The 23,541-nt window shown below is 54.8% G+C and overlaps 4 protein-coding genes and 1 non-coding gene across 6 annotated transcripts; 3 read left to right on the forward strand and 2 right to left on the reverse strand.

Moving 5' to 3' along the window:
• The first annotated feature begins 47 nt into the window (after positions 1-47).
• On the forward strand, positions 48-3,006 carry RPS17 (ribosomal protein S17). Its single transcript, XM_074549681.1, has 5 exons — positions 48-494; positions 694-845; positions 1,281-1,386; positions 2,464-2,529; positions 2,880-3,006. The coding sequence occupies exons 1-5, from the start codon at positions 84-86 to the stop codon at positions 2,958-2,960; spliced, it is 816 nt and encodes a 271-aa protein (XP_074405782.1). The 5' UTR covers positions 48-83; the 3' UTR covers positions 2,961-3,006.
• Positions 995-1,122, forward strand: LOC113459688 (small nucleolar RNA SNORA71). The gene has a single exon (XR_003381178.1). It is a non-coding gene; the product is annotated as a small nucleolar RNA SNORA71 (small nucleolar RNA).
• A 55-nt stretch (positions 3,007-3,061) lies between the features above and the next one.
• TERB2 (telomere repeat binding bouquet formation protein 2) lies at positions 3,062-10,312 on the reverse strand. The gene is made up of 7 exons (XM_074549682.1): positions 9,641-10,312; positions 9,151-9,232; positions 7,598-7,743; positions 6,685-6,743; positions 4,076-4,164; positions 3,880-3,968; positions 3,062-3,811 (listed from the first exon to the last, which is right to left on the reverse strand). The coding sequence occupies exons 1-7, from the start codon at positions 10,236-10,238 to the stop codon at positions 3,669-3,671; spliced, it is 1,206 nt and encodes a 401-aa protein (XP_074405783.1). The 5' UTR covers positions 10,239-10,312; the 3' UTR covers positions 3,062-3,668.
• A 1,179-nt stretch (positions 10,313-11,491) lies between these two features.
• Positions 11,492-14,096, reverse strand: B2M (beta-2-microglobulin). 2 transcript variants are annotated; one of them, XM_005490301.4, is made up of 4 exons: positions 13,936-14,096; positions 13,523-13,801; positions 13,027-13,062; positions 11,492-11,883 (listed from the first exon to the last, which is right to left on the reverse strand). In XM_005490301.4, exons 1-3 carry the CDS (start codon positions 14,003-14,005, stop codon positions 13,049-13,051), a joined length of 363 nt encoding a protein of 120 aa, XP_005490358.2. In that variant the 5' UTR covers positions 14,006-14,096; the 3' UTR covers positions 11,492-11,883; positions 13,027-13,048. The 2 variants fall into 2 exon arrangements, with proteins under 2 accessions (XP_005490358.2, XP_074405784.1); XM_074549683.1 differs by having other exon boundaries at positions 13,003-13,062.
• Positions 14,097-16,279: 2,183 nt separating this feature from the next.
• On the forward strand, positions 16,280-21,998 carry PATL2 (PAT1 homolog 2). The gene is given in 20 exon segments (XM_074549684.1): positions 16,280-16,366; positions 16,368-16,442; positions 16,962-17,064; positions 17,185-17,480; positions 17,598-17,666; positions 17,775-17,837; positions 18,202-18,369; positions 18,475-18,561; positions 18,750-18,904; positions 18,982-19,059; positions 19,135-19,273; positions 19,388-19,502; positions 19,583-19,683; positions 19,945-19,989; positions 20,143-20,285; positions 20,534-20,693; positions 20,968-21,108; positions 21,186-21,283; positions 21,359-21,511; positions 21,677-21,998. Coding segments are annotated over 20 exon segments (2,316 nt in total). The 3' UTR covers positions 21,717-21,998.
• Positions 21,999-23,541: the final 1,543 nt, after the last annotated feature.

Raw genomic sequence — 23,541 nt, forward strand, 5'->3', positions numbered from 1 at the left:
CGAGAGGGACCCAGGGCTCCTCTCTGTGGGGCTGGGGAGGGCTGAGCTGGACTGGGGCTGCCACAGAGGACACTGTGTGTCCCATGTCCCAATGCAGGCTCCGGGCTCCTTCCCTGTCCCACAGCGGTGACTCTGCAGCAGCCTTGTGCTCACCCTCCTCCTCCTGTGGGCTGGGGGCTGCGAGTTTGCGGCTGCTCCGTGTCCTCTCTCGGGGCCGGCTGTGGGAGGGGCCGGTGCCGCGGGCACCGCCGCTCTCTGCAATTCCCTTCCCGGGCTGCTCCATCCTGTTCCGGGCCGCGGGGCGCTGCGGGAGCGCCTCAGGCCGCGGCCCCGCCCGCCGCTACCGCCTCAGGCCGCTCCCGCCTGGGCTGGGCCCCGCCCGCCGCTCCGCCTCTGCTGGAGCCCTCCGAGCCGCCAGGGGGCGCGCTGAGCGCTGCTGGCTTCCGGCGCCTCCCGCCACCCTCCGCTCTTTTTCCGCGGCCGCCGCCGACATGGTGAGTCCGGGTCCCGCCATCCGCCGCCATCCTCGGGCGGGCCCGTGCCCCCGCGGCGGAGAGCGGCGCTGGGGACCGAAGGGGACCGGGGCGAGGGGCGTGCGGGGCGGTGAGAGCCCGGGATGGCTGGGGAAGGGGGGGATTGGGGCAGGGGCCTCGGCGGAGCCTGACCGGCGGCCCTCCCGCCCACCCCGCGTAGGGACGCGTTCGGACGAAGACGGTGAAGAAGGCGGCGCGGGTGATCATCGAGAAGTATTACACACGCCTCGGGAATGACTTCCACACCAACAAGCGCGTGTGCGAGGAGATCGCCATCATCCCCAGCAAGAAGCTGCGCAACAAGATTGCGGGGTGAGGCACTGCGGGCCCGGCTGGGCTCTGGGTACCGGAGGGTCGCGGGGAGTTCGGGCACCGCGAGGCCTCGGCTGGGCTTTGGGCAGCTGGGGATGTCCCGGGAGGTTTGGGCATGGGGAAGGGCCTGGGGGATTCGGGCACGGTGTTCCTGCATTCGAAAGTGATTACGGTCCCGCCTGTGGCCGGGTCATTGATAGTGCAGGGAGAGGAGAACGAGAGTTTTCCCGTGTTTGGGGGGGTCTGTGTCTCCCCCAAACCCTGTTGCTGTCGGACACTTTGATCCTCTGGAGGTGATGGGATGATGCCAGGGTGAGTGGTGGGACATTGCCGGGGTAGATGGTGACAGCTGTCCCCATCCTGCAGTGGTTTTGGGGTGTTGGGGAGGGTTCCATGAGCCCTGGGAAAGCCCAGGACACCGCCGTGTCCCCGCAGGTATGTCACCCACCTGATGAAGCGAATCCAGAGGGGCCCTGTCCGCGGCATCTCCATCAAACTGCAGGAGGAGGAGAGGGAGAGGAGGGACAACTACGTCCCCGAGGTGAGGCTCCAGCTTCCCCATCGCTCCATCCTGCCTCGCTGTGTCTCCAGAAATGCTCCCAAGTTTCTTTAAAACCAACCCCCAGCCAGGAGGAACTGAGGAGGGTTTGGATCAAGGGGGTTGAGGTGGATTCCCTCCAAAGCTTGCCACCTGGGAGAGGAAGGACAGCTGGCTTTTCATGGTTTGGTTTTCCTAACTTAAAATTTGGGAAAAAAGAAATTTGATGGGAAGCAGGAGAATATTTCAGAATGGCTGTAAAGCTGCCTTGCAGCTGGAATCCCCAGAGGAAAGTTTTGGTAAAATTGGGCAGCCTCAAGATCTCACCTGTCACCTGGGTGAGGTGGTCCAGGAGGGCTTCCCTTGTTCCAGGAACGTGATCCTGTTGCTCCTAAATCCTGTAACCTTCAGGCACAGCACATCTTGCCCTTTCCCAGATCTTCCCAGTCAGCTCCTGGCAGAGCTGCTGGTTTCTGTGCTGGTACCAGAGGGGTTACAGGGAAGCAATGTCCACGCTGTAAATGTTGGTGCAGTGTCAGCGCACAAAACCTGTGCTATATTTGTGCTTTCCTAGAAAAATCCTGGTCTTATGTAGCTCTTGGGGAAGGAAACCTGTGGAGGTAGAGTTTTTGGGGTTTGGAGAGGGCTGGAGGAAGTTTTGCTGGCATTAAAGAGCAGGAGAGCACAGGTGTCCTGGGGGTGGGACTGTCTTTGTTGGCACCGTGGTCACCTTGTGTCACAAGGCTGCTGTGAGTGTCACTGTGACTGCCCAGCCTGGTGCAGTTGAGGGTCAAGTGCCAGCTCCTCAGCAGCCCTGGCCTGGAGCAGGTTGGGCCTCAGTTTCCAAAGATTTGCCATAAACCAGGTTCCAGTTTCCAAAGATTTGCCATAAACCAGGCATTTCCCTCTGCTGCCTCCTGCAGTGTTCAGTCAGGAAAGCTGTGTCCCACAAGGATGCTCCTGGCTCTGCTGCTGGAGCTGCTCCCCACAGCAGTGGGATGAGACCAGAGTGGCTGTGGTGACATTTGGGTTGTTGTGGGGCTTTGTCAATCACACCTTTTCTCTCCCCTCTGTCCCCAGGTCTCTGCCCTTGACCAGGAGATCATCGAAGTGGACCCGGACACCAAGGAAATGCTGAAGCTCCTGGTTAGTGGCCACAACTGTTCCTGCCCAGCTGCTGGCACAGCTCCTGCTGCCCTCAGTGGCTGGGTGGTGTCAGGGATGTCCCTCTGCCCTGGGTCCTGTGGGAGGATTAGTTCATACGTGGCTTTTGGAAGGGCAGAGGCATGGGAGCATTGCCTCCAGCAGGGTGGGGGGTGTTCCTTGCCCTCCATTCTGATGATTCCCTCTCTGTGGAGTCAATCTCTGCAGCAGGGTGGTCTCCCCTTCTTAGGAGACCACAGCACCTTCCCCCTTCCCACCCCTCCCCAGAGAAACCTGCCTCCATTGTCAGTGGGTGCTGGGACTGATCCCATTGTTGCTGTGCTGTTTTCCAGGATTTTGGCAGCCTGTCCAACCTGCAGGTGACACAGCCTACAGTGGGAATGAACTTCAAGACGCCCCGGGGAGCGCTCTGAGTCTGTCCCTGTGTGTCGCTTTTCCAATAAACGTGAGGAAACCACCTCAGCCTGCCTGGTCTTTAGACACCCAAGGGATGAGGGAGGGTGGGTTTTTGAGGTGAGGACTCAACACCTTCGTGTGTACCAGCACCTTTTTGGGTTCTTTCCTGGCAGTTTGGGGTGTGAGCTGCAAAGCTGTTTGATTTTAGAGGCTCTCCTGCCTTTGGGGCAGTGGGCGAACAACCATGGTGGTTCCTTGGAGCTTGTGGGAGCCTGTCCTAGGTTTTCCTGTGTTTCCTTCAAGTGGACAGCCCAAGGATCAGGCTGTACCACAATAAAAGTTGTTTTTGCAACCCTATTGGTCACTTCCAAGTGCTTAAACAAAAGGGAAAAAGTCTTAAAATTCTTTGATTAAATGAAAGTGAGGAGATGTCCCTCCTTGGATTGTTCCTCCAAGAAAAACTTGCTTAAACTAGTTAAAATACATCTTAAACCACCACACACCCCACAGCGCCACAATAAAAAGAAAATATTTGTGTTTTGAGGAAAAATGTATTTATGTTTGTTGTGAAATTTAGTTGAAGTAGTTACTTAAAGAAGCAAATACTGCTATAACTGTTGCCAGTACTCAAATAACACATTGAATGCTCTGAGCTGCAGTGGGATGATTTATAAATCATCTGGCAGCTCTTCCATTGAAATTTTGCTGCTCCAGCCACCTGTTCCTTACCATTTCCTCTTCATTTTGGCCTTCTCACAGTAAATGCTGCATTTGCTTTGAACCCAGTACACTGCATAGCCCGAGGTGCCGGGGATGAAGTCGTGGAGTTCCCCCTCGTATTTCTTCATGTCCCGTGCAGAGGCATAGCCTGGGGAGGGAGGATGGGCTCACTGAGTCCTGCTCCATCTGCAGCCCTCTCCAGCTGCATTTATTTACCTGTCACCATGTTATTTATTGGGTATTCCTGGAGGGCACGGCACGGAAATTCTCCCTGGGTGGGTGCTTCAGACTCTGTTTCTTCAGTGCTGTATCAGGAGGGGGGAAAAAAAAATCTGTGTGTTAGTTCCTATGTGTTATGATTGTTTGGAATTGGAGGTGTATCCAAATCCCACCACCCAAGGTAGGAAAATACCTTTCAGCCAGGTCTAGCACTTCCTCCTCTGATTCTTCCTCACAGCTATTTCTTGCTGCTTCTGGTTTCTCTGTAGGATTTTCCTTGGGCTGTGAATATCAGCACAAGAAGGAGTTAAAATTGTCCCTGGGTCACCTGCAGACAGCTGGGGCATGCTGTGAGTGCATGAATTCTTAGGGCTTAAGATTTCAAGCATAATTGAGAGTTCAATTTTAAATTTAAGGGCATTCCTCCTTCAAAAGTGCTGGGAAGTTGCTTTGAGAGGAGAGTGGGCAGTGGCATGGGGAAGGAAAACACCAGCCCAAAGGGCTGAGCTCAGCCTGTGGCAGTTGGAATCCCTGGAACAGCACACTGGATGTGTCTGGGCAAGGGCCAGTCCTTCCAGTGCTGTCCCCTCAGGGTGTCATGCAGGGAGGGACACACAGCACAGCAAGCACAAGGAATCAGAATCAGTGAGGTTGGAAAAGACCATCAGGTCCAACCAGTGACCAAACACCCAGAGCACTGAGTGCCACATGCAGTCATTCCAGGCAGCCCATTCCAGTGCCTGATCATCCCTTCTGGGAAAAAATTCTTTCTGATGTGCAGCATAAACCTGTCCTGGTACAGCTAAAGGCAGCGTCCTCTCATCCTGTCCCTTGGTCCCTGGAAGCAGTGCCTGGCCCCTGCCCAGCTGCCCCCTCCTGTCAGGGAGTTGTGCACAGGCAGAAGGTCCCCTCTGAGCCTCCTTTTCTCCAGGCTGAGCCCTCCTGGTGCTCCAGACCCTTCCCTGGCTCAGTTCCTTTTCAGCACTAAAATGTCCTTGAATGGAATTGAGGGGTCCAGAACTGGACACAGCACTCAAGCTGGGGCCTCAGCAGTGCTCAGTACAGGGGAAAATTCACTTCTTGCTCCTGCTGGCCACACAGGCCAGGTGCCACTGGCATTCTTGGCCACCTGGGCTCATGTTCAGCTGCTGCTGATCAGCAATCCCAGGACCTTTCTTGCCAGGCTGCTTTCCAGCCACTCCTCTCAGTCTGTAGCTCTGCAGGGCTATCGTGGCCAAAGTGCAGGACCCAGACCTTGGCCTTGTTGACCTTCCTACAAATGACCCTGGTCCATTGATCCATCCTGTCCAGGTTCCTCAGCAGAGCCTTCCCAGCCTCCAGTAAAACCAAACTCCCACTCAGCTTGGTGTCACCTGTCTGTCTGCTAGTGGTGGGCTCAGTCCCCTCATTCAGATCTTCAGGAAAGGTGTTGAATAGGCCTGGGCCCTACACTGATCCCTGGGGGGACACCACTGGTGCCCAGACACCAGCTGTCCCAGCTGTGGGCTGCAGCTCTCCAGGAGATGCTGTGGGAGATGGTGTCAAAGGCTTTGCTGACATCCAGGTAGGCACATCCGCTCTCTTTTCTTCATCCAGGTGGATCCCCTCATCATGAAAGGAAATCAGGTTGGTCAGGTAGGACCTGCCCCTCCCAAAGCCATGCTGGCTGGGTCTGATCCCTTGGTTTTCCTGCATGTGCCAGGTGATGGCACTCGAGGTGATGTGCTCCATAACCTTCCCTGCCACTGGTCACACTGAAAGATCTCTTAATTCCCTAGACCCTCCTTCCAGCCCTTCCTGTGGAGGGGTGTCACATTGTCCCTTGTCATCAGACCTCCCCAGTGAGCCAGCACTAGTGATAAATGATGGACAACAGCTTGGCAAGCTCTTCCTCCAGCTCCCTCATCACCCTGGGATGGATCCCATCCAGGCCCGTGGACTTGTGAGCATCCAAGAGGCACAGCAGGGCAGCGACTGCCTCCTCCTGGATTTCTGGGGCTCCATTCTGCTCCCCATGCCTGTCTACCACCATTTGTCCTGATCCCACCAGTCTTAGTGCTGAAGACTGAGGCAAAGAAGGTGGTAATTACCTCAGCCTTTTCCTAGTCCTTGGTGATGGACACTGCAATAAAGAATGAGGGTTTTCCTTGGTTGTCGTAGACATCTTTTATGGAAAATCCTTTCCTTAGGATTTTTCCTCCTGAGAAGCTGAGAGGCCTCAGGAACAAAATGTAAACATTGATTATCTGCTGCTGTGGAATGCAACAGGTGCATCTGTGATTGGTCTCATGTGGTTGTTTCTAATCAATGGCAAATCACAGTCAGCTGGCTTGGACTCTCCATCCATGACAAGCTTTTGTTATCATTCCTTCTTTTTCTATTCTTAGCCAGCCTTCTGATGAAATCCTTTTTTCTATTCTTTTAGTATAGTTTTAATGTAATATATATCATAAAATAATAAATCAAGCCTTCTGAAACATGGAGTCAGATCCTTGTGTCTTCCCTCAACCTGAGACCCCTGTGAACACTGTCACACTTGCTCCTCCTTTTATATATATAATTTATAAAAATATTATCCTTTATAGAGATGGCCAAATTAAGTTCTAACCAAGCTTTCACCTCTCTAATTTTCTTCTCTCTGCATGACCTAAAGACATCTTTAAATGCTTCCTGAGTTGCCTGCTCCTTTTCCCAAAAATTATATATGCTCTTTTTTTCCCCCTGAATTCCTGTGCAAGCTCCCTGCTCAGCACTAGCTCCTCCTCCAGCACATACATGTGAAGTACAAATTTTTCATCTTACCTGTTCTTCAAGGGCATCTGCCTTCTCCCAAATAAACCGGCCAATTTTCCTTCTGATTTCTGAGAAGAACAACAAAACTAGTGACTGTGAGAGCACCAAAAAACACAACTTTGGCAAGTTGCTGCCAGTGTGATGCCCTGCAGGTGCCTCTGGGGACAAGCCCAAATGCAAGGTCCTGCCACTGGGCCAGGGCAATCCCAAGCACAAATTCAGGGTGGGGAAGAGTGGATTGAAAGCAGCCCTGAGGAGAATTTGGGGGTGCTGGTGGATGAGAAGCTCATGGGTGTGAGCTTCCATGTGTCCTGGGCTGCTCCCACTGTGTGGGCAGCAGGTGAGGGGAGGATTCTGCCCCTCTCAGGAGCAGCAGTGCTCCTCCAGCTCTGGGGTCCCCAACAGCAGAAGGACACGGAGCTGTTGGAGCAAGTCCAGAGGAGGCCACAGTGATGCTCCAAGGGCTGGAGCCAGGCTGGCAGAGCTGGGGGTGCTCACCTGGAGAAGGCTCCAGAGACACCTCAGGGCCCCTTCCAGTGCCTAAAGGGGCTCCAGGAGAGCTGGAGAGGGACTGGGGACAAGGGCCTGAAGTGCCAGGACAAAGGGGAAAGGCTTCAAACTGACAGAGGGCAGGGTTAGATGGGATACTGGGAAGAAATTCTTCCCTGTGAGGGTGGTGAGGGCCTGGCACAGGTTTCCCAGAGCAGCTGTGGCTGCCCCATCCCTGGGAATGTTCAAGGTCAAGCCACCCTGTGGTAATAGATGGATCATACTCTGCCCTCTGGGAGGAAGAGCCACTCCCAAGCAGAAGGAAAAATCCCTCCCTGCAGACAAGTAACTGTCAGCTCTAGTTTGGCACCAAGGCTGTACTCAAGGGGGATTTCCACGGGAAAACATCCCCAGATGATTGTTTGTGCCTGACCTTCGTGCAGGCAGGCAGGGGGCAGGATGAAGTGGCCCAGAAGCACCGAGGGCCTCTCTGCAGCTCGGGTGCTCGCACACACAGAGAGGTAACAGGAGTGAAAGACCGTGACTTTGCCCTCCAGGTAACTGAGGCTCTCGTGGATGCTGCAAGAGAGAAACAGAGCTGATTTCCAAAGAGAACCTGGAAGCAAACCAAAACCAAAACGTTTAGAGGGGTGTTATCATGAAACTTGCCAAAATTTTTTGCCAAAAGCCCCTAATTTTCTGTGATTTTCTACCAGCCACGTCCTGGCTGCCAGCACCTCCCAGGGGCAGCCCGGAGGAGGGATCAGGGTAAATGTATTTTTAGGGATTACATTCTCACTCTGCTCTTGAGGTGAAACTGCTTAGGGAAGGGCAAAGACAGGATTTTTCTACAATTATCCTTCACCACACTGGTTCCTGCTCACACAGGAGCAAGGAAGTAGAGGTGGAGGGTGCTCCAGCCCTCACTGTCCTCCTTAGAGAGGAATTAAATCTTGTTTGCTGGGTTTAAGGATGATTATATAATTATATTTATCTATTTATTTCTATTTCAAAATATTTATTATATTTGTATATTATAAAATTATATATTTTAATGTATAATGAATATACACAATTTTATAATTAGTAATAGTATATATATTTATATACAGTATATATAATATATACTATATATAGTATAGTATACTCTCTATATAGTATAGTGTATATATACTATATATAATTTATATATATGTGTATATATGCATATATATGTGTATATATATGTGTGTACATGTGTATATATATATCTATATATATATAAATTATCCAGAATTCCCTGTGGGAGCAGGCTGGTCTGGCAGCACATTGTTGCAGAATAAAAGATGTTATTGTGTGTTTACTGGAATTCCTCTTGCTTAGCTGGAGCAGGCGGCTGAAAGATTCCAAAATTCAAATTCAAAGCCAGTTTTAAGCACTGGTCTGTTAGAGAAACTATTTAATTCAGCCTAGCAAAGCCTAAGGGAAATACTGCAGCTTCCTTCCCCATACATATATTTACATGACAAAATAATGAATAAATACAAAAACTCGCTGATATTAGGAAGTGAGAAAGATCCTTAAGACTTTCCTTATATATGTACAAATATTCCATAGCTCTCTATTTTTTTTTTTAATTAAGCATTTCAGTTCTTTTCCATCCATTTTTAACCCGGTGCTTCCTTTTAGCATTAATTCACACTGGATTTTTTGAAACCAGATTCCTTCCTTGGGAACTGTATCACCTCTGTTTTAGATGCTGATTTTCCAGCAGACCAGCAAGAAACTAGTACAATTAATTAAATTTATATCACTGTTAAGCCATTCTGAACCCATGGATGGTTTTTCTCTGTCTATCTATAGCTTAGTGTGGGTGTGAGTTCTCCCGAGCCCACTGAGCAATGGCAGATCCACGCCGTGACTTTAAAAACACACCCTTGAATTTTACAGGATGTCAATATCCATGAAATAATTTTCACTAAATACATTAAAGCCTCCTGTGCCCACCTGCGGGTGTCAGGGTGGGCAGCATCGCTGCTGAAGAGGTAATCAGCATCCAGCCAGTGGGCAATGGTCCCGCCGCCATCGGCTGCAGGGGACAGGGAGCCAAGTGAGTGTGGGCATCCAGGGCTTCCCACCTCGGGGTGACCCGGGGAGGGGACAGCTGCTTGTGGGGCCACCCTGAAGTGACAGCTGTGACAGCTCCCCCCATGCCTGTGGGACTCCCATTGCTCCCCTGAGGGTTGGGCAGGGCTTTTCCTCTGTGTGGATTGGCTAAACTCGTGTTCTGCCCTGTTGTGTGGGTCTCAGTCCCACAAAGGGGTCACAGGGCTGTGTCCCCAAAGCTGTGCCCCGCCGAGGAACGATGGGGCTGTGTTCCCCTCCTAATTCCCCCAGATCGGTGACACGGCCGTGCCCCTGCCAATTCCCCCGCGGATTCCTGCCCGCTCCGTGCCCCAGGGCTCCCCTGGACTTGGCCGCGGTCTGGCCCCCTCACCCCAGAGCCCCCGCGGGCCCGGGCTGACACTCTGCGAGAACCAAGCGCGGTGTCCGCGGAACATCGCGGCGGGAGCCGCCCGGGGAGGAGACGAGAGAGAGAACCGCCCTGAGGGGCTGGAAGGAGGCGGGAAGCGAGGGCGGGAACGGCCGTGAGGGGTTGGGCCAAGACAGGAACCGCCCTGAGGGGAAGCGAGGGCGGGAACGGCCGTGAGAGGAAACGAGGGCGGGAACGGCCCTGAGGGGCTGGAAAGGAGGCGGGAACCGCCCTGAGGGGAACGGCCGTGAGGGGCTGGAAGGAGGCAGGGAACAGCCGTGAGGGGCTGGAAAGGAGGCGGGAACCGCCCTGAGGGGAACAGCCGTGAGGGGCTGGAAAGGAGGGAGGAACCGCCCTGAGAGAAGACGAGGGCGGGAACGGCCGTGAGGGGGTGGGCCAAGACAGGAACCGCCCTGAGGGGAACGGTCCTGAGGGGAAACGAGGGCGGGAACGGCCGTGAGGGGAAGCGGTCGGCGAAAAACCCGGCAAGAGGGAGAACGGCTGAAGCTGCGCCAGGGAGCCTTAAGCTGGATATTAGGGAAAGGTTCTTCCCCCACAGCATGGGCGGGCACTGGAGCAGCTCCTCAGGGCAGCCCCAAGCCTGACAGAGCTCAAAGGGCACTTGGACAACGCTCCGAGGCACAGGGCGGGGTTTTGCCCTAACTCGGTGTCCCGTGCAGAGTTGGTCTCGATCCTTTTTCTCCTAGAAGCTTTTCTCAGAAAAAAACTTGCATTTTGCTCATTCCAGAAACTGCTTGCAGAAAAACTGCTTTTGTTTCATAAAGCACAAATGAGGCTTATTTCATGCTCGAAGCTTCCCAAGATATCCCTCAGCATAACCCATCCTCTAGGAGCTGTTGCCAAAAGCAGCAGCTTAGCAAGATCCCGAGTACCTCAGAACCCCAAGGATGCTGGATAAAACTGAGAAGGCATTTCTGGACATGGTCCTGAAATCCACAGTTAAAGGAAATGAGCCTCTCGTGTGGTCACATGTTGTTCTCCCACAGACAGGGGATTTTTGAGTAAACCATCAAAATAGGAACAGAAAAATCCCACAGATGCAATCAGGCTAGACCCCCCCCAGTGTGTGAAGATGATGATGAGCCCTTTGGAGACAGGGTCACTTCACATTGCCTCCACTGAATCTTCAGTTTCTGCAGTTGTCTCCACTCCTGTCCTAATTAGGGTGAAGCTCTCTTGATGGAGTGGTTACCCAACAAATATTCTGGTGCTCTTGAGGATAGGAAAAGTGGAGCTGGGGCGATGGAAAGTGCTTTGGTGGCCCTTCATGATCTAGGGGAGGAGGCCAGGACATGTTCCACAGCTCCTTGGGCTCATACAGCACCCAGTGCTGCTCCTGGGGTCTCTGGGAGAGAAGCTGAAACCTTGATCCCATACAAGTGATCCTGGTTAAATCCATTTGGACACAATATTCCTCAAGCAATCATTCTGATTTCTTCATAAAGGAAAAGTGAGCTGATGGCAGCAGCATTGCTTTTGGGTAGTGTGAATCCCCCACAGTGTAACAGAGGACTGGCCTTAACTTCTCCATGGGCTCAAACACAGAGAGAACCAGAACTGAAATTCACCCACACACACACTTTGCTTCCCCCAGGCTCAGCTTTACACCACACATTCCAAAATGCATCTGCCAGAGTTCTCTCCATCTGAGTGAGCACCATTCCCTGTCATCGTTCCTTCTCTGTCCCACCCTGTGTCCCCAAGGTTCTTTATCCCTTTTTAAACCTTGTGCCTTCCCTTCAGACCCATGCAGGAGCCTCCAGACAGGCAGATACCACACCAGCAAAAGAAAAATTAAAAAAATTAATTTTCTTTTATTGATGGAAAAGTGATCTTGCATCTTCTCACTGGGATAAAAAAAAGCACAACTGCCCATCATGCCACCAAGGCTACATATCCACTCACAACCCAGAGGCCATCAGAGCCTGTGATATCAGCTTGTCAAATGACTCTGAAGAAACATTTTATGGACTAGCAGTTTATTAAAGGATAAAAATCCTCCAAAATTTTAAGCAGTGAAAAGTTACTATTATTTCTTAAGCAGTAAATTTTTTAACTCAAAAAGCCTGCAGAGCTCCCTTAACGCCGTGGCTAAGTGATAATGCCGAAGATTACAATGCAAGTTGTTTTTGAAGAATGGACAGAAGCTCGAGAAGATTCTGACTTGCAAGAAGAATGTCTCAAATCTGCATGGAGAGAGTAGATTGACATCAGTCACTCTAGTGACACCTCCAACTGCAATTATTTTAGGACTAAAAACCAGTTTCCTCAGAGCAGTCTGACTGCAGCGTCCCTGCAGAACCACCTTCCAGTGAGATTCAGGTAAAAATCCTGCAGAAATTCCTTTTCTGTCCTTTCCTTGGTGGAGTTCAGAGTCCAACAAGTCAAGAGGATCCTTGTTCTCCACCCCAGGGAGGAGTTTGTCCTGCTCTCAACTCTTTCCAGGCCAGCTCAGTAAATCCTCATCCCCGGAGCACAGTGAAGTCACCCACATCCCCCTCCAGCCAGACGTGGCATCCCTCACCAGTGTCCCACCAACCCAAGCCAAGGTGCTGTGTGAGCCCAGAACATTCCAGACCCTGCCAGGCTCACACCCCACTGCCCAAAGGTGAGTGACAGACCACAGCAGTGACTGTATACAACTATATACAGCTATAGCTCTGCAGGAACTGGGGCATTTCATATAAGGGTCCTGTCAAGGCTTGTCATTATCCAGCCTCTAACTGGACACATAATTTGGCTGTTTCAGCCAGGGTTACGTCAGCTGAGCCACATATTCAGTTTCTTTTCCCTGTCAAGTGTTAAACTGGAATTTCCCCATTGCTACATCCAGATCAGTTACACGCAGTCTGAAGAACCTGGAGGCCTCACACAGAGACACTGGTGAATAAACCCCAAAATGTTTCTGGTTTGTGCCTCATAAATCCCACAGGGTGCTGGTTAACCAGCCTGCCACCCACCCTGAGGCACAGGGATCTCGGGTACAGTGACTTCCTGCTCCTCCCCTGACAGGAAACAGCACTCGGGGCCTCAGGGAGCTTTAGGGACTGCGACAACTCTCTGCGGTATCTAACTGACGCAGCAACAACATGCAGGGAAGATTTTCTTCAAAGTTCCCCTTTTATAGGAGAAAAGGACTCTTGTAGGCACGGGATGGCCAAATCCAGACCAAAATACTGGGGAGAAAGGGTGTGGGAACAAGTTTCTTTGTGTCCCAAATATTATCTACTTTTAGGGTGTGGTGCTTTGTTTCTCAGCTTTTCAAACACCCCCTCCCTACAGAAATGGGTCTGTGTTTCCCTTACCAGCACAGGACGGGAATAACTCACCATGGATTATTCCAGACGCAGCTCAGAAGTCTGGCTCTGCAGGAAGGAAGTGCAGAGCGTTAAACCGGGGGCTAATGGCACCCCTTGTCCCCTGTCCCCACAAGGTTCCCCCATAAACAGCCCCAGTATGGCGACCAGAGCCGCCTTCAGCTGTAGCTGAGGCGAGGTCTACACCCTCAGCCCTTCTTTATACTCACACGACATAAAGCAAAAATTCACTGCATGGCCCATCGCCTTCTAGTTAAATTCACCACGGCAGAGATCGGGTGACACGGCATCACCAAATCCCTGTGGATTAACACCAGCGTGCGTCCTCCCCGAATCCTTCACAGGCACGTGTAAGAGCCTTTTCAGCTAAAAGCAAGTTAGCTTTCTCTCTCTAACACAAGACCTTCAAACCCCGCTCCATTTCACCCTGCTTCCCAGGAAAAGGAACAGAGACAGCACGGATATAAAGCAAGGAGCTCCTGCACGCAGGAGGGGAGGCACAGCATACCCCAGATGTAATTGCCTGGCTCCCGCATGGTGGAATGCGCCACCCTACAAGAGAAGGTGTCACCCTTTGTGGGGGTGAAGCGCGCATAGACCAGGCGCTGGAACTGCCACTTGTCGTTGAAGGACAAGTCCCCGTACGTGGCGCCGGGAATGGGCACGCCGTTCTTCAGGAGTTCGATGTCAATCTTGGGTGGGTGAAAGCCAGTGACAAAGCAGTGGAGAGTGTTCTCCTTCCCCTCCTCGGCGCGGGAACGGGCGTACACTTCCACCTTCGGCGCCTCTGGAGAGAGGGGCGAGGGCGCGTGAGAAGCGGGGCTGCCGCGGGCACCGCCGCGATGCCAACACTCCCACCCACCCGAGACCCCGCAGCCCCTCACCCCCGTCAGGACCCTTCGCGCCGCCCCAGGCACTCACCAGTGGCCGCCCCCAGGCCGAGCAGCGCCAGCAGAGCGAGCACCCCGAGCGCCAGGGCCCTCCGCGCCATCGCCGCTCCTCGCTGCCCTGCCGTTTCCCGGAATGTCCCACCCCTGCCCGCACTCCGCCTTTTATAGCCTCCGGAACACACGGCCAATCGTGGCGCGGAGCGGTCATACGTCATCAGTTTCCAGGTAGAACGGGAGCTCCGGGGTTGTGCGAGCCAGCGGGGAAGCGCTTTCGCTTTCAGTTCCGTGCTGAGTGGGGGGAAAACCCGGGCAGAGACCCCGGGGCGTCAGCGGGAAACAGCGTCTGGGCATGAACCCCGGTGGGCAATGGCACCTGCTCGGGACCAGCCCCGCTGTGGCCACAGGCCCAGGGCAGCGCCCGTCCCCTGTGCTGGGCACTGCTGAGGCCACACCCCAAACCCTGGGGTCAGTTCTGCGCCTTTCGTTCCAAGAAGGACATCGAGGGGCTGGAGCGTGTCCAGGGAAAGGCACAGAGCCGGGGAAAGGGCTGGAGCACCAGGAGCAGCTGAGAGAGCTGGGAGGGCTCAGCCTGGAGAAAAGGAGGCTCGGGGGACCTTCTTCCTACAACTCCCTGAGGGAAGGGAGCAGCCAGGTGGGGTTGTGCTCCACCCCCAGGGAACAAAGGAGAGGACAAGAGGAAGCAGCTTCAATAAAGCACCAGGAAAGGTTTAGATTGGATCTTAGAGAAAAGTTACTCTCTGAAAGGGCTGTCCAGCCTTGCCACAGGCTGCCAGGGCAGTGGTAGAGTCCTCATCCCTTGAGGGATTTAAAAGCCCTGTGGATGCGGCACTTGGGGACATGGGTTAGTGGTGGCCTCGGCAGTGCTGGAAGAATGATTTGACTTGATGGTCACAGAGGGCTTTTCCAACCTAAATTGTGGTAAAAGTCACCTCTTGCAGATTTTGCATCCAGGGCTGGTATTACACCAACAGCCTGTGGTGGAGCAAGCTATCCACCTTCTTTTTTTAACCTCTTTCAAAACCTGTGTGGAATGTCCCATTCCAGCAGCTGCAGGGTGGGAAATTGACTGTTGTTGGAGCACAGCACACATAAAACATGAGAATTCCCTGATATAAAGCACGAGAATTCTAACACCAAAGAACCAGATTTTCTGGTGTCTCCTCCAGAAGAACTGTGAGTACCAAAGCCCAGCAAGGCTAGGAATGCCACTGAGTGTCCCAGTAGTGCTGCTTAGAAGGAAAATAAAGGGAAAAGAAAGTCAAGTCACTGCTAGTGAGGAGAAAACAGCAGCATGGTCTAAGTACCAAAACACTAAATCCCCTTAGGACTTCTGAGTGTATCTCATTAAAATACAAATTAAATTAATAAAGCATGTATGGTAAACACCCCAAAGGCAGCAGGTAAATCAGGAGAGGCCAAGCAAAAGAAAATCTTGAAAACACTTGTTATCAGTTCCCATTGGCCCTGCTCCTGCTGGGTTTGCTGGCTGCTCAGTGAGCAGTGCCAGCTGAAAACACTCGATGTTTTCCTCAGCGTGGGATAAACAGATGCAGCTGCAGCCAGAGCCTTATCAGGGATCTCAGGCTCCAACAGAAATAATCCCTGAGTTCTCCATTGGTGGCAGAGCTGTTGTTAGGGTCACCACAGCAGGAGTCACCAGCCCAGTCCAGCTGTCCCAGGGGTGAATCTGGCTCTGCCCACGCGAACACTCCCTCGCCTTGGGGAGAGGATGGCAGGACATGGATCCTTTCCATGGGCCCTTTGGGATGTGAATCCCTGGTAATGACTCTAACCCACACCACCTGTTGGAATTTCCCAGTAAAGAGAAGCACAACTCTTCCACGTGATGTTTATTAAAAGCCACAGTGATTTGGTTGAAGTAGCCAAATCTTCCATTTTGGGGACACTTCTGCTTTTATTAGCAGAATTATTTGAGAGTGGGTGACATGACCAAGGTTCTCCGAGTATTCAGGGGGATAATTCAGGGGAATAAGGGCAACCCGCTATGCTTTGTGGGATACAGACATTTATAGTGTTAGTGTTGACACCTGTGCTCGGCGTTGCCCGCCAGAATACTCAGGGCACATCCCACCAGATTTCCATAACGCCCCAGAGGGATATCAGCTCTGAGAACAGCACGGTGGGAGCAGCGGGGAAAGCCGGGCTGGGCCGTTCTGTGCCCCGAGAGCCGCAGGTGCGGTCACCGGACCCCTCCATCCCCGCTACCCCCCGGCTCCGGGGCTCCCGCTGCAGCGCAGTGCGCATGCGCGGGGCACCCTTGGGGGCCGCCATGTTGTACGGCAGGCTCCTAGTGCAGAGCAGTGCGCATGCGCGGCCCACCCCTGGGGGCCGCCATGCTGTACGGCAGGCGCATGCCGGGGCGGCGGGGGCGGCCCATAAAAGGGGCGGCGGGGGCACTGTGCCCCCGTACGGGGACCCGGGACGGACGGAGGGTGGGTGAGCGGGAGGAGGAGGCGGCGGCACCACCGCGGGATGGCGGAGGGCGGCGAGCGCGTTGTGAGTGCCTGCCCTGCTCCGCTACCCCCTGTCCGCTGCCGCTTCCCGGCGTCCCGCTCCCTGTGCGGTGCTCGTTCTCCGGGGCTGGCGCTCCCCAGCGCGGTCGGTCTCGGAGCAGGCTCTGCCCTGGAGGTGCTGGTGGGATGTTCTCGTAGCGGGTGTTCACTCTGAAGCCTAAAGGTGTCCCAGCCCAGCCGCGCTGGTGCTGCTCCGTGCCGGCGTTCGCTGGTGCCGGCACAGCCGTGGGCTGAGCTGCGCGTCCTGTCCTCGCCGGCAGCGCCGCTGGCTCCTGCTTTTCCCTTTTCCAGCTGTGAGCCCTGGAGGTTGCTCCTGCTTTTCCCTTTTCCAGCTGTGAGCCCTGGGGGTTGCTCCTGCTTTTCCCTTTTCCAGCTGTGAGCCCTGGAGGTTGCTCCTGGCACCAGCAGTAGAGTGAGGGGGAGGTTGGGTGCCGCTCCCCACTTTAGGAGTATGCTAGGGTTACCTCTACTTTAGAGAGGAATCTGCTGCTTCCAAATCCAGATTATCGAGGATTTTCTGCTGGTGGAAGATGCAGTTCTGCTGGAAGAGATGGCTGAGGAGGATGAGGAGCTCGACCTGTACAACGAGATGACTTTTGGGTTAGGTAAGGCCTCGGGGGAGTCCTGGTGTTGGAGGACCTGCCAGCACTCGGGGGGAGCAGACACCCTGGTGGACACTGCCAAAGCGTTCACCCACCCTGCTGTGCGCTGCTCCCCCCTCTAAGACCGAGACTCCACAGAGGAGGATGCCCCAAAACTCCTGGTGGTACCGGAGATAAGCCCTGAGGTGGCCAACACGCTGGTAGAGGCAACTGGAGGAGCAGCTGAGCAGCTGGAGGAGCTGGCTGAGGAGGAAGGTGGGATGGAGGCAGAGATGGAGCAGGATAACTCTCAGCTGGAGGAAGAGGTAGAGGAGCTGGACACTGAGGAACAGGAGGAGGATCAGGAGTGCTTTGAGGAGCCCAGTGAACTGGGAGACCCAGCAGTGATGAGAGCTGTGCGGAGCAAACCCACGCTGGAGGTGATGTGTGAGCAGACAGGGGTCCTGCTGCTCCCCTCCATCCCCACACCTGTGGGTCCTGCCCCACAGGGGGCACTGGGGCAGACAGGCAGGCCTTTAACTCCCCTCTCCTTGCAGAGCCAGGACTCAGCAGTGCTGGACAGTGGGATTGGGACTTGCTGGGAAGAGTTTGACAAGGAGGACATGGTAAAAATGTCCCCACCCATCTGGTGATGAGGCAGGGTGGCTGCTGTGGTGTCCCCTGCTCTCTCCTCCTGTTCACTTGGCTCATGCCAGCCTCTCCCTGTTTTCCAGGGGGCGATGGATCCCACGTGGGGCTCCTGCCCTGGCAGTGTCCCTCGCCACCTCATGCTGGAGGTGGGTACATGCTGGAGCTAAGGGTTTCCCCCTACTCTGGAACAAGGGTCTCACAGGGAATTTGGGACACCTGGGGCATCTCCAAATGGCTCTGGAGGTAGACAGAGATGTCTTGGGTGCAAGGCTGTGAGTGCCCACCCAAAGCAGAGCCTGGGTTTGAAGGTAAAGTTGTTGAGATTGGGGGGACTGGGACCCCATGCTGGGTGTTCCCATGGGTCTCCAACTGCTCCACTCTATGAGGATGGGAGCACAGCTGCTCTTGGTTGAGCAGTGACCACAGGTTTTAGTGAGCTAACTATTGCTGAGGGAGCTAAACTGCTCCCAGCTGTGCCTTGTTCCCACCTGCTGCTGCCTCCTCTCACAGGATAAAGCCATCCTCCAGGTGCTGGAGAGACCTCCACCATCTCCCAACATGGCTCTCGACTTCCTTGGCTCTCCTGTGCAGAGGGGCTATGGGGGCTCTTCCCGGCTCAAGTGCCCTGACTTAAGACTGATGTCCCCCAGGCCTTTCTCCCAGTGCTTTCTCCAGCAGGTAACAGGTTTGGGAGTGCTTTTGCATCCCCTCTTTCTCTGCCTCACCTCCTTGGAGGTGCAGCCTCGAGGACAGGCTTGTCTGACACCTCCTGCTCTGCACCAGGCACCCATGATGTCTCCTCGCTCCCCGTGCTCTCCTCAGCCTTTCCCACCTGCCTGCAGACCCCCTGCACTCTTCAGTCCCAGCCAGGTAACGTGGGCTCTGAGCCACTGCCACGGCCCCACTGAGGTGGCCCTGGTGTGGCAGGGGATGGGGACAGTGGCACTGTAGCACTTTGCCAGAGGAATGGGAGCCAGAAGCCAGCACAGAGCTGGCTGACCTCTCTGGCATGCTCAGAGGGGAAGGCTCACACCCTTTATCCCCTCTCTCCTTCTCAGACAGCAGGGTTTGCACCTCCAAGCCCTTTCCAGCCTGGCTCCCCCACCGTGGGCAGCCCACCCCAGCCCCTGGGCGTGCACTTCAGGCCCATGGCCTCTTCTTTGGACCCTGCTGTCTTGTTCAGCCCCTCAGCCATGGGCCAGCTGAACTTCAGGTAGCAGGAGTGGGATGTTGGGGTGGGGCTGGAGGGGTCCCAAAACCCCCCTGACCCCTGTCTGGTGTCCCCTGCAGCATGCCCAGCCACATGACCCAGCTGCACCCCCAGCACCAGCGCATCCTGATGCAGCGGCAGGGCAGGCAGGTGCAGAGGTATGGGGGTCTTCTGGGTGCAGGGCAGGGGGGCTCTGGGTGGGCACAGTGGGCTGAGTTCTTCTCCTGTGCCAGTGTCTCCCCCAAGAAGCTGTGGTCTCGGAAAGTGGACCCTTATGCCGGGCTGATGACTTCCAAGGAGAAGGACTGGGTTGTCAAGGTGGAGATGATGCAGCTGCAGAGTGAGAATATAGATGATGACTACTACTACCAGGTGAGCTCCTGCTGGCAGCACCTGCAGCTTGTTCCTGTCAGGGTGGGGCTTTGGGAGCTGGAGAAACCCTTGAGGAGTGGTGGAGGGGACTCCTGGCTTTTCCTGTTCTTACAGACCTACTACCACCGGCTGGAGCGCAAACAGGCGGAGGAGGAGCTGCTGGGCAGGCGCAACAAGCCCCCCAAGCTGGTCACACCTTTCATCCAAAAAGTGGAGACCTATGACTCTGGTGAGGGGCTGGGGCAGTGTTGGGGGGCTGGGTGAGCTGTTCTGGGGTGTGGTTGTCACCGTGTTCCTGCTGTCCCGCAGTGGTGCGCATCGCAGGGTCCCTGGGCCAGGTCACGGTGTCCACCTGCTACAGCCCTCGCCGGGCCATCGATGCTGTGCACCATGCCCTCGTGGAGGAGGAGGTAGGTGAAGGGAAGCTGGGCTGGCTGGGGCCATAAATTGCCAGAGATGCTGCTTTAGCAGCTGTCCTGAGCAGTGGGCTGGGGCGCACAGCTGGAGGAGGTACCACCTCACCAGTGTCATTTGTGCTTGGCCAAGGGGTGGGATTGGGCTCTGGCCACGGTTTCCCCAGGGAAAAGTCACCTCTGCTCCCCAGGGAGCAGCTGGTGGTAGTGTCTGGGGATGGCTGTAACCTTTGTGCCTTCCTTTCTACCCTCCCAAAGGCTGCAGGGACCCACCGGCTGCGGGCGCTGCACAGGATCGAGAAGGTGAGCGAGTGGTGATTTGGCGAAGGGCAGCATGGCCCAGGTTTTCTGTTTTTATCCAGGGATTTCTCAAAGGGTATGACTACCTAGGCAGCATCCTGGACAGCCAGTTGGTAGATGCCCAAGCTTCCTCCTTACTCTGTGTCATTTCTCCAGCTCTTCCTGCAGCTGCTGGAAGTAGAGGAGGTGCAACAGAAAACGTCCCCAGGGGAGCAACAGCCCCAGAAGCAGGAGCAGAAGAGCCAAAAAGTGGAGAGTATCTACCAAGCCTTGAAAATCAGGGCTTGCAGCAGTGAAGAGTGAGTCTGTGCTGTGGGAGAGGGGAGCAAGCAGCATGTCCTGGTCCTTGTGGATCTGAGATGGTCACTGATGAGCAGGTCTGGGTCACAGGAGGATTGGGTCCTTCCTTCCATCCATCCTGTCACTGCAGCCTGTGCTGACCCTGCCTGTGAACCTTGTCCTCCAGTGGAGCTGATGCTGTCCTTTTGGATGGACAGAGATGCTCCAGGTCCCTTGGGATTTGTGCCAACGCAGGCTTTGTTCCCAGGGAGGCAGAAGATGAATTCCTGCAACTGCTGTGTGTGCGGAAGGGCAAGAAGCTCGTGGCCCGGCTGCTGCCCCACCTGGTTGGGGAGCAGAGGGAGAAGATCCTGCTGGCAATCACCTACCACCTGCCCTTCCTCATGAAGAAGGATGTGCTGGATGAGGCAAGCACCTCCAGCCAGGGCAGGGATGACCTGGGCTGTCTCTTTCCTCCTCTGTTCTTGCTGGGGGTGGCACCCTGGGCAATGAGGGGGGCCTGCCTTGTGGGGTCAGCATGAGACAGGAACCCTTTCCCATCCATGGGGAGGAGAAGGCCTCCAGGAGTCAGCCACCAGCAGTCCTGGTGGCAGTGGCCTCCCCTCCAAGGGCTGGGATGGGGGTGTGGCTGTGACAGGTCCAAGGATCTCAGATTCCTGCTCTCCCCTCTGCCCTGCCCAGTCTCTCCCCCTGCTCTACAGCCCCTTGAATGAGGTGGTGGGTGAGATGACCTTCAGCAAACTCATCGAGGTCCTGCAGGAGCTCACCCGGCCTCTGCCCGAGTCTTCGGAGCTCCCCCTCACGATGGCCTTGAAGAACCAGGTACTTGGCCCTGAGCCTGAGTGTGTCCCTGGGGTGCCACTGCTGCTGGCTGTGACACTCCTGGTGCTCTCCTGCAGTTTGGCATCTCCTTGCTGTACTCCCTGCTGAGCCACGGAGAGAGGCTGCTGTCCTCACACGCGCCGCTGAAGCCGTGCAGAGGGGACTTCGAGGCCTGGTGAGGGCCGGGGTGAGCTGGGGTGGGTTTGTCACTGCTCCCCGGGGTGCTCACTCCCTGTGCTGCTGTCCCCAGGACGGACACGGTGTACCTGATGTCCCAGGAGCTGTCACGCCTGCCCACAGCCTCGCTGGCAGAGCCTCTCTTCCTGCCCAGCAACCTCGTCCTGCTCTTCTGCCGCTACCTGGACAAGCAGACAGTTTACCACCTGGCAGCCAAGATGGCTGAGTGAGTACTGCTGCAATGGCCCTCCTGGGGACAGCACTGGGGGCTCACTGCTTCCACCCCCCTCGGAATTACCTCCAGCTGGGCTGAGCTGCTCCTGCTGCCTTTGCTGCTGTTTCTTTGGGGCAGATCAGCACCCTGACACCCCAATCCCATCCTTTCCTGCAGGTGCTCCCCACTGCCCACCGAGGCCGACATGCTCTGCTGAGCCCCGGCAGCGGGGGTGGGGTCTGCAGCCGGGAATGGGCAGGGCCCGATGCCGCGGCTTTGGAAATGAGCACTGACCCTGGTGCAGGGCACTCTGGGTGACACGGGCAGCGGCAGGGATGGCACCGATGTGATGCCACCCTGTCCCGGTGCCCCGGAGCACGGGGATGGGTGGGTGTAACTTATTTTGGCCTCCCCCCTGGCAATGGTGGGTGCTGGGTCATGGCAGGGGGCTGAGGCAGGGCACAGGGGCGCTGGGAGCACCTGGGGAAGGGGGTTTTGTCTATGGCACGTTCTGTACAGTGCTTGAAATAAAATAAAAAGGTGATGAATGAGCTCCTCTGGCTTCTGGGGCAGCTTGTGTTGGATGCACAGTGGTCCTATGGGCATTGCTGGGTAGGGAGACCCCTGGCAAAAGGCAAGGAGAGAAGGGAGGGATGCTCCCAGGATTGAGGAGGAGAAAGGAGTGCTTGGAGAGGGGATCTGAGCACACAGGGAGGGAAATGGGCTGGAAAAGAAGGGATGTAGTGGGGAAGGTAAGTCAGAGTTTGTCCTGATAGGGAAATAGAGATTGATGCACATATGTGGATGGGTAATAAAGCACCACTTGTCTCTGATGAGCTCCCAAAGGCTGTTTAGTCTGAAGTCTTCCAGCTGGAAGTACTTTAAGGCATCTTCCTAAGCAATTCTGACCCCCCCAAGCTGATCCTCACTTTTTCTATCTGAGGCTGAGTGTGTGCAATGTCTGCTCCACTGTGGGAATCTTGGTAGCTCCTGCCTGGTTTTGTGGTGGGATTTCCCCTGATCCCGTGGGAGAGCTGGGACTGGGCCACCTCCACCCACCCAGAGGCCTAAACCTGACACCCAAAGCCTGGTGTGTACCCAAAAGAGATTTGCAGCAGAAAGTTGTCTCATCCTCAGACTGCCCAAGCTGTAACCCTGAGTGGATAAAACTATTCCTTTAAAAGGGCATCCTTTAGGGGCCAAAGGGAGAATTTACAGAGAATAAGGCTGTGGGGGTTTGGGTGGGATTTATCTTCACTGCTCATCAAGGTTGCTCAGTTTCTTCTCCTTCAGGGAGTGCAAAGCCCAAGGGCAGGACCTCCCAATCGTCCTGGTAGTTTCTATCTCCTGCTCATCCTATAGGATGTACCTGCTCCTCATGCTTTATCCTTAGGGAGTTTTCTGGCACAGCTCTGTTCATTCCTAGCCATCCTCTTCAAAAGAGTGACACTGGCAGGTTCTCCGTGGGGTAAACCCCTTGTTCCAACCCCACTGAGGCAATCTGGGGAGGATTCCAGCGTGGGTCTCACCTGCCAGTGAAAGAACAGACCTTGCTGCTCCAAATCCCAGGGAGAATTTCAGGCAGGAGGGAATGAGCAGCTGCTCCTTGATAGCAGGAGCTAGGGAGGACACTGGCAAGTCCTTCAGATAAAGATAAGCTGTGCTCTGTTTTCTGTTTGCTCCTTGCCTGAGTGGATGAAGGATGAAAGTGTGACCTGGCTGCAAATGTGTGCTACACCAAGGTCTCTAGCATGGAAGGTTGGAGATCTCTGCTGGATTTTGCTGCTCTGTTACAGGAGAAAGCTGAGGGAAAAGAAGCAAAACCCATCTCTGTTACTCCCTCATAGCACCCAGTGCTTCCCACCTGCAGGAGCAGACCCTCTCCATGGAGCAGCACCCAGGAATTAATCCAGCTCAGGGGACCCCCAGATCCTTCAGCTGCATCTGGATGCTCTCCCTTAATCCAGAGCTGATGGAAATTTAGGGTATCTCACCTGCCCAGCTCCTCCTGGTGCTCTCCTGAGAGCATTGTTGGCCCCACA

Source organism: Zonotrichia albicollis, chromosome 11 (assembly GCF_047830755.1).
Source record: "Zonotrichia albicollis isolate bZonAlb1 chromosome 11, bZonAlb1.hap1, whole genome shotgun sequence".
In the NCBI taxonomy this organism is placed as follows: domain Eukaryota; kingdom Metazoa; phylum Chordata; class Aves; order Passeriformes; family Passerellidae; genus Zonotrichia; species Zonotrichia albicollis.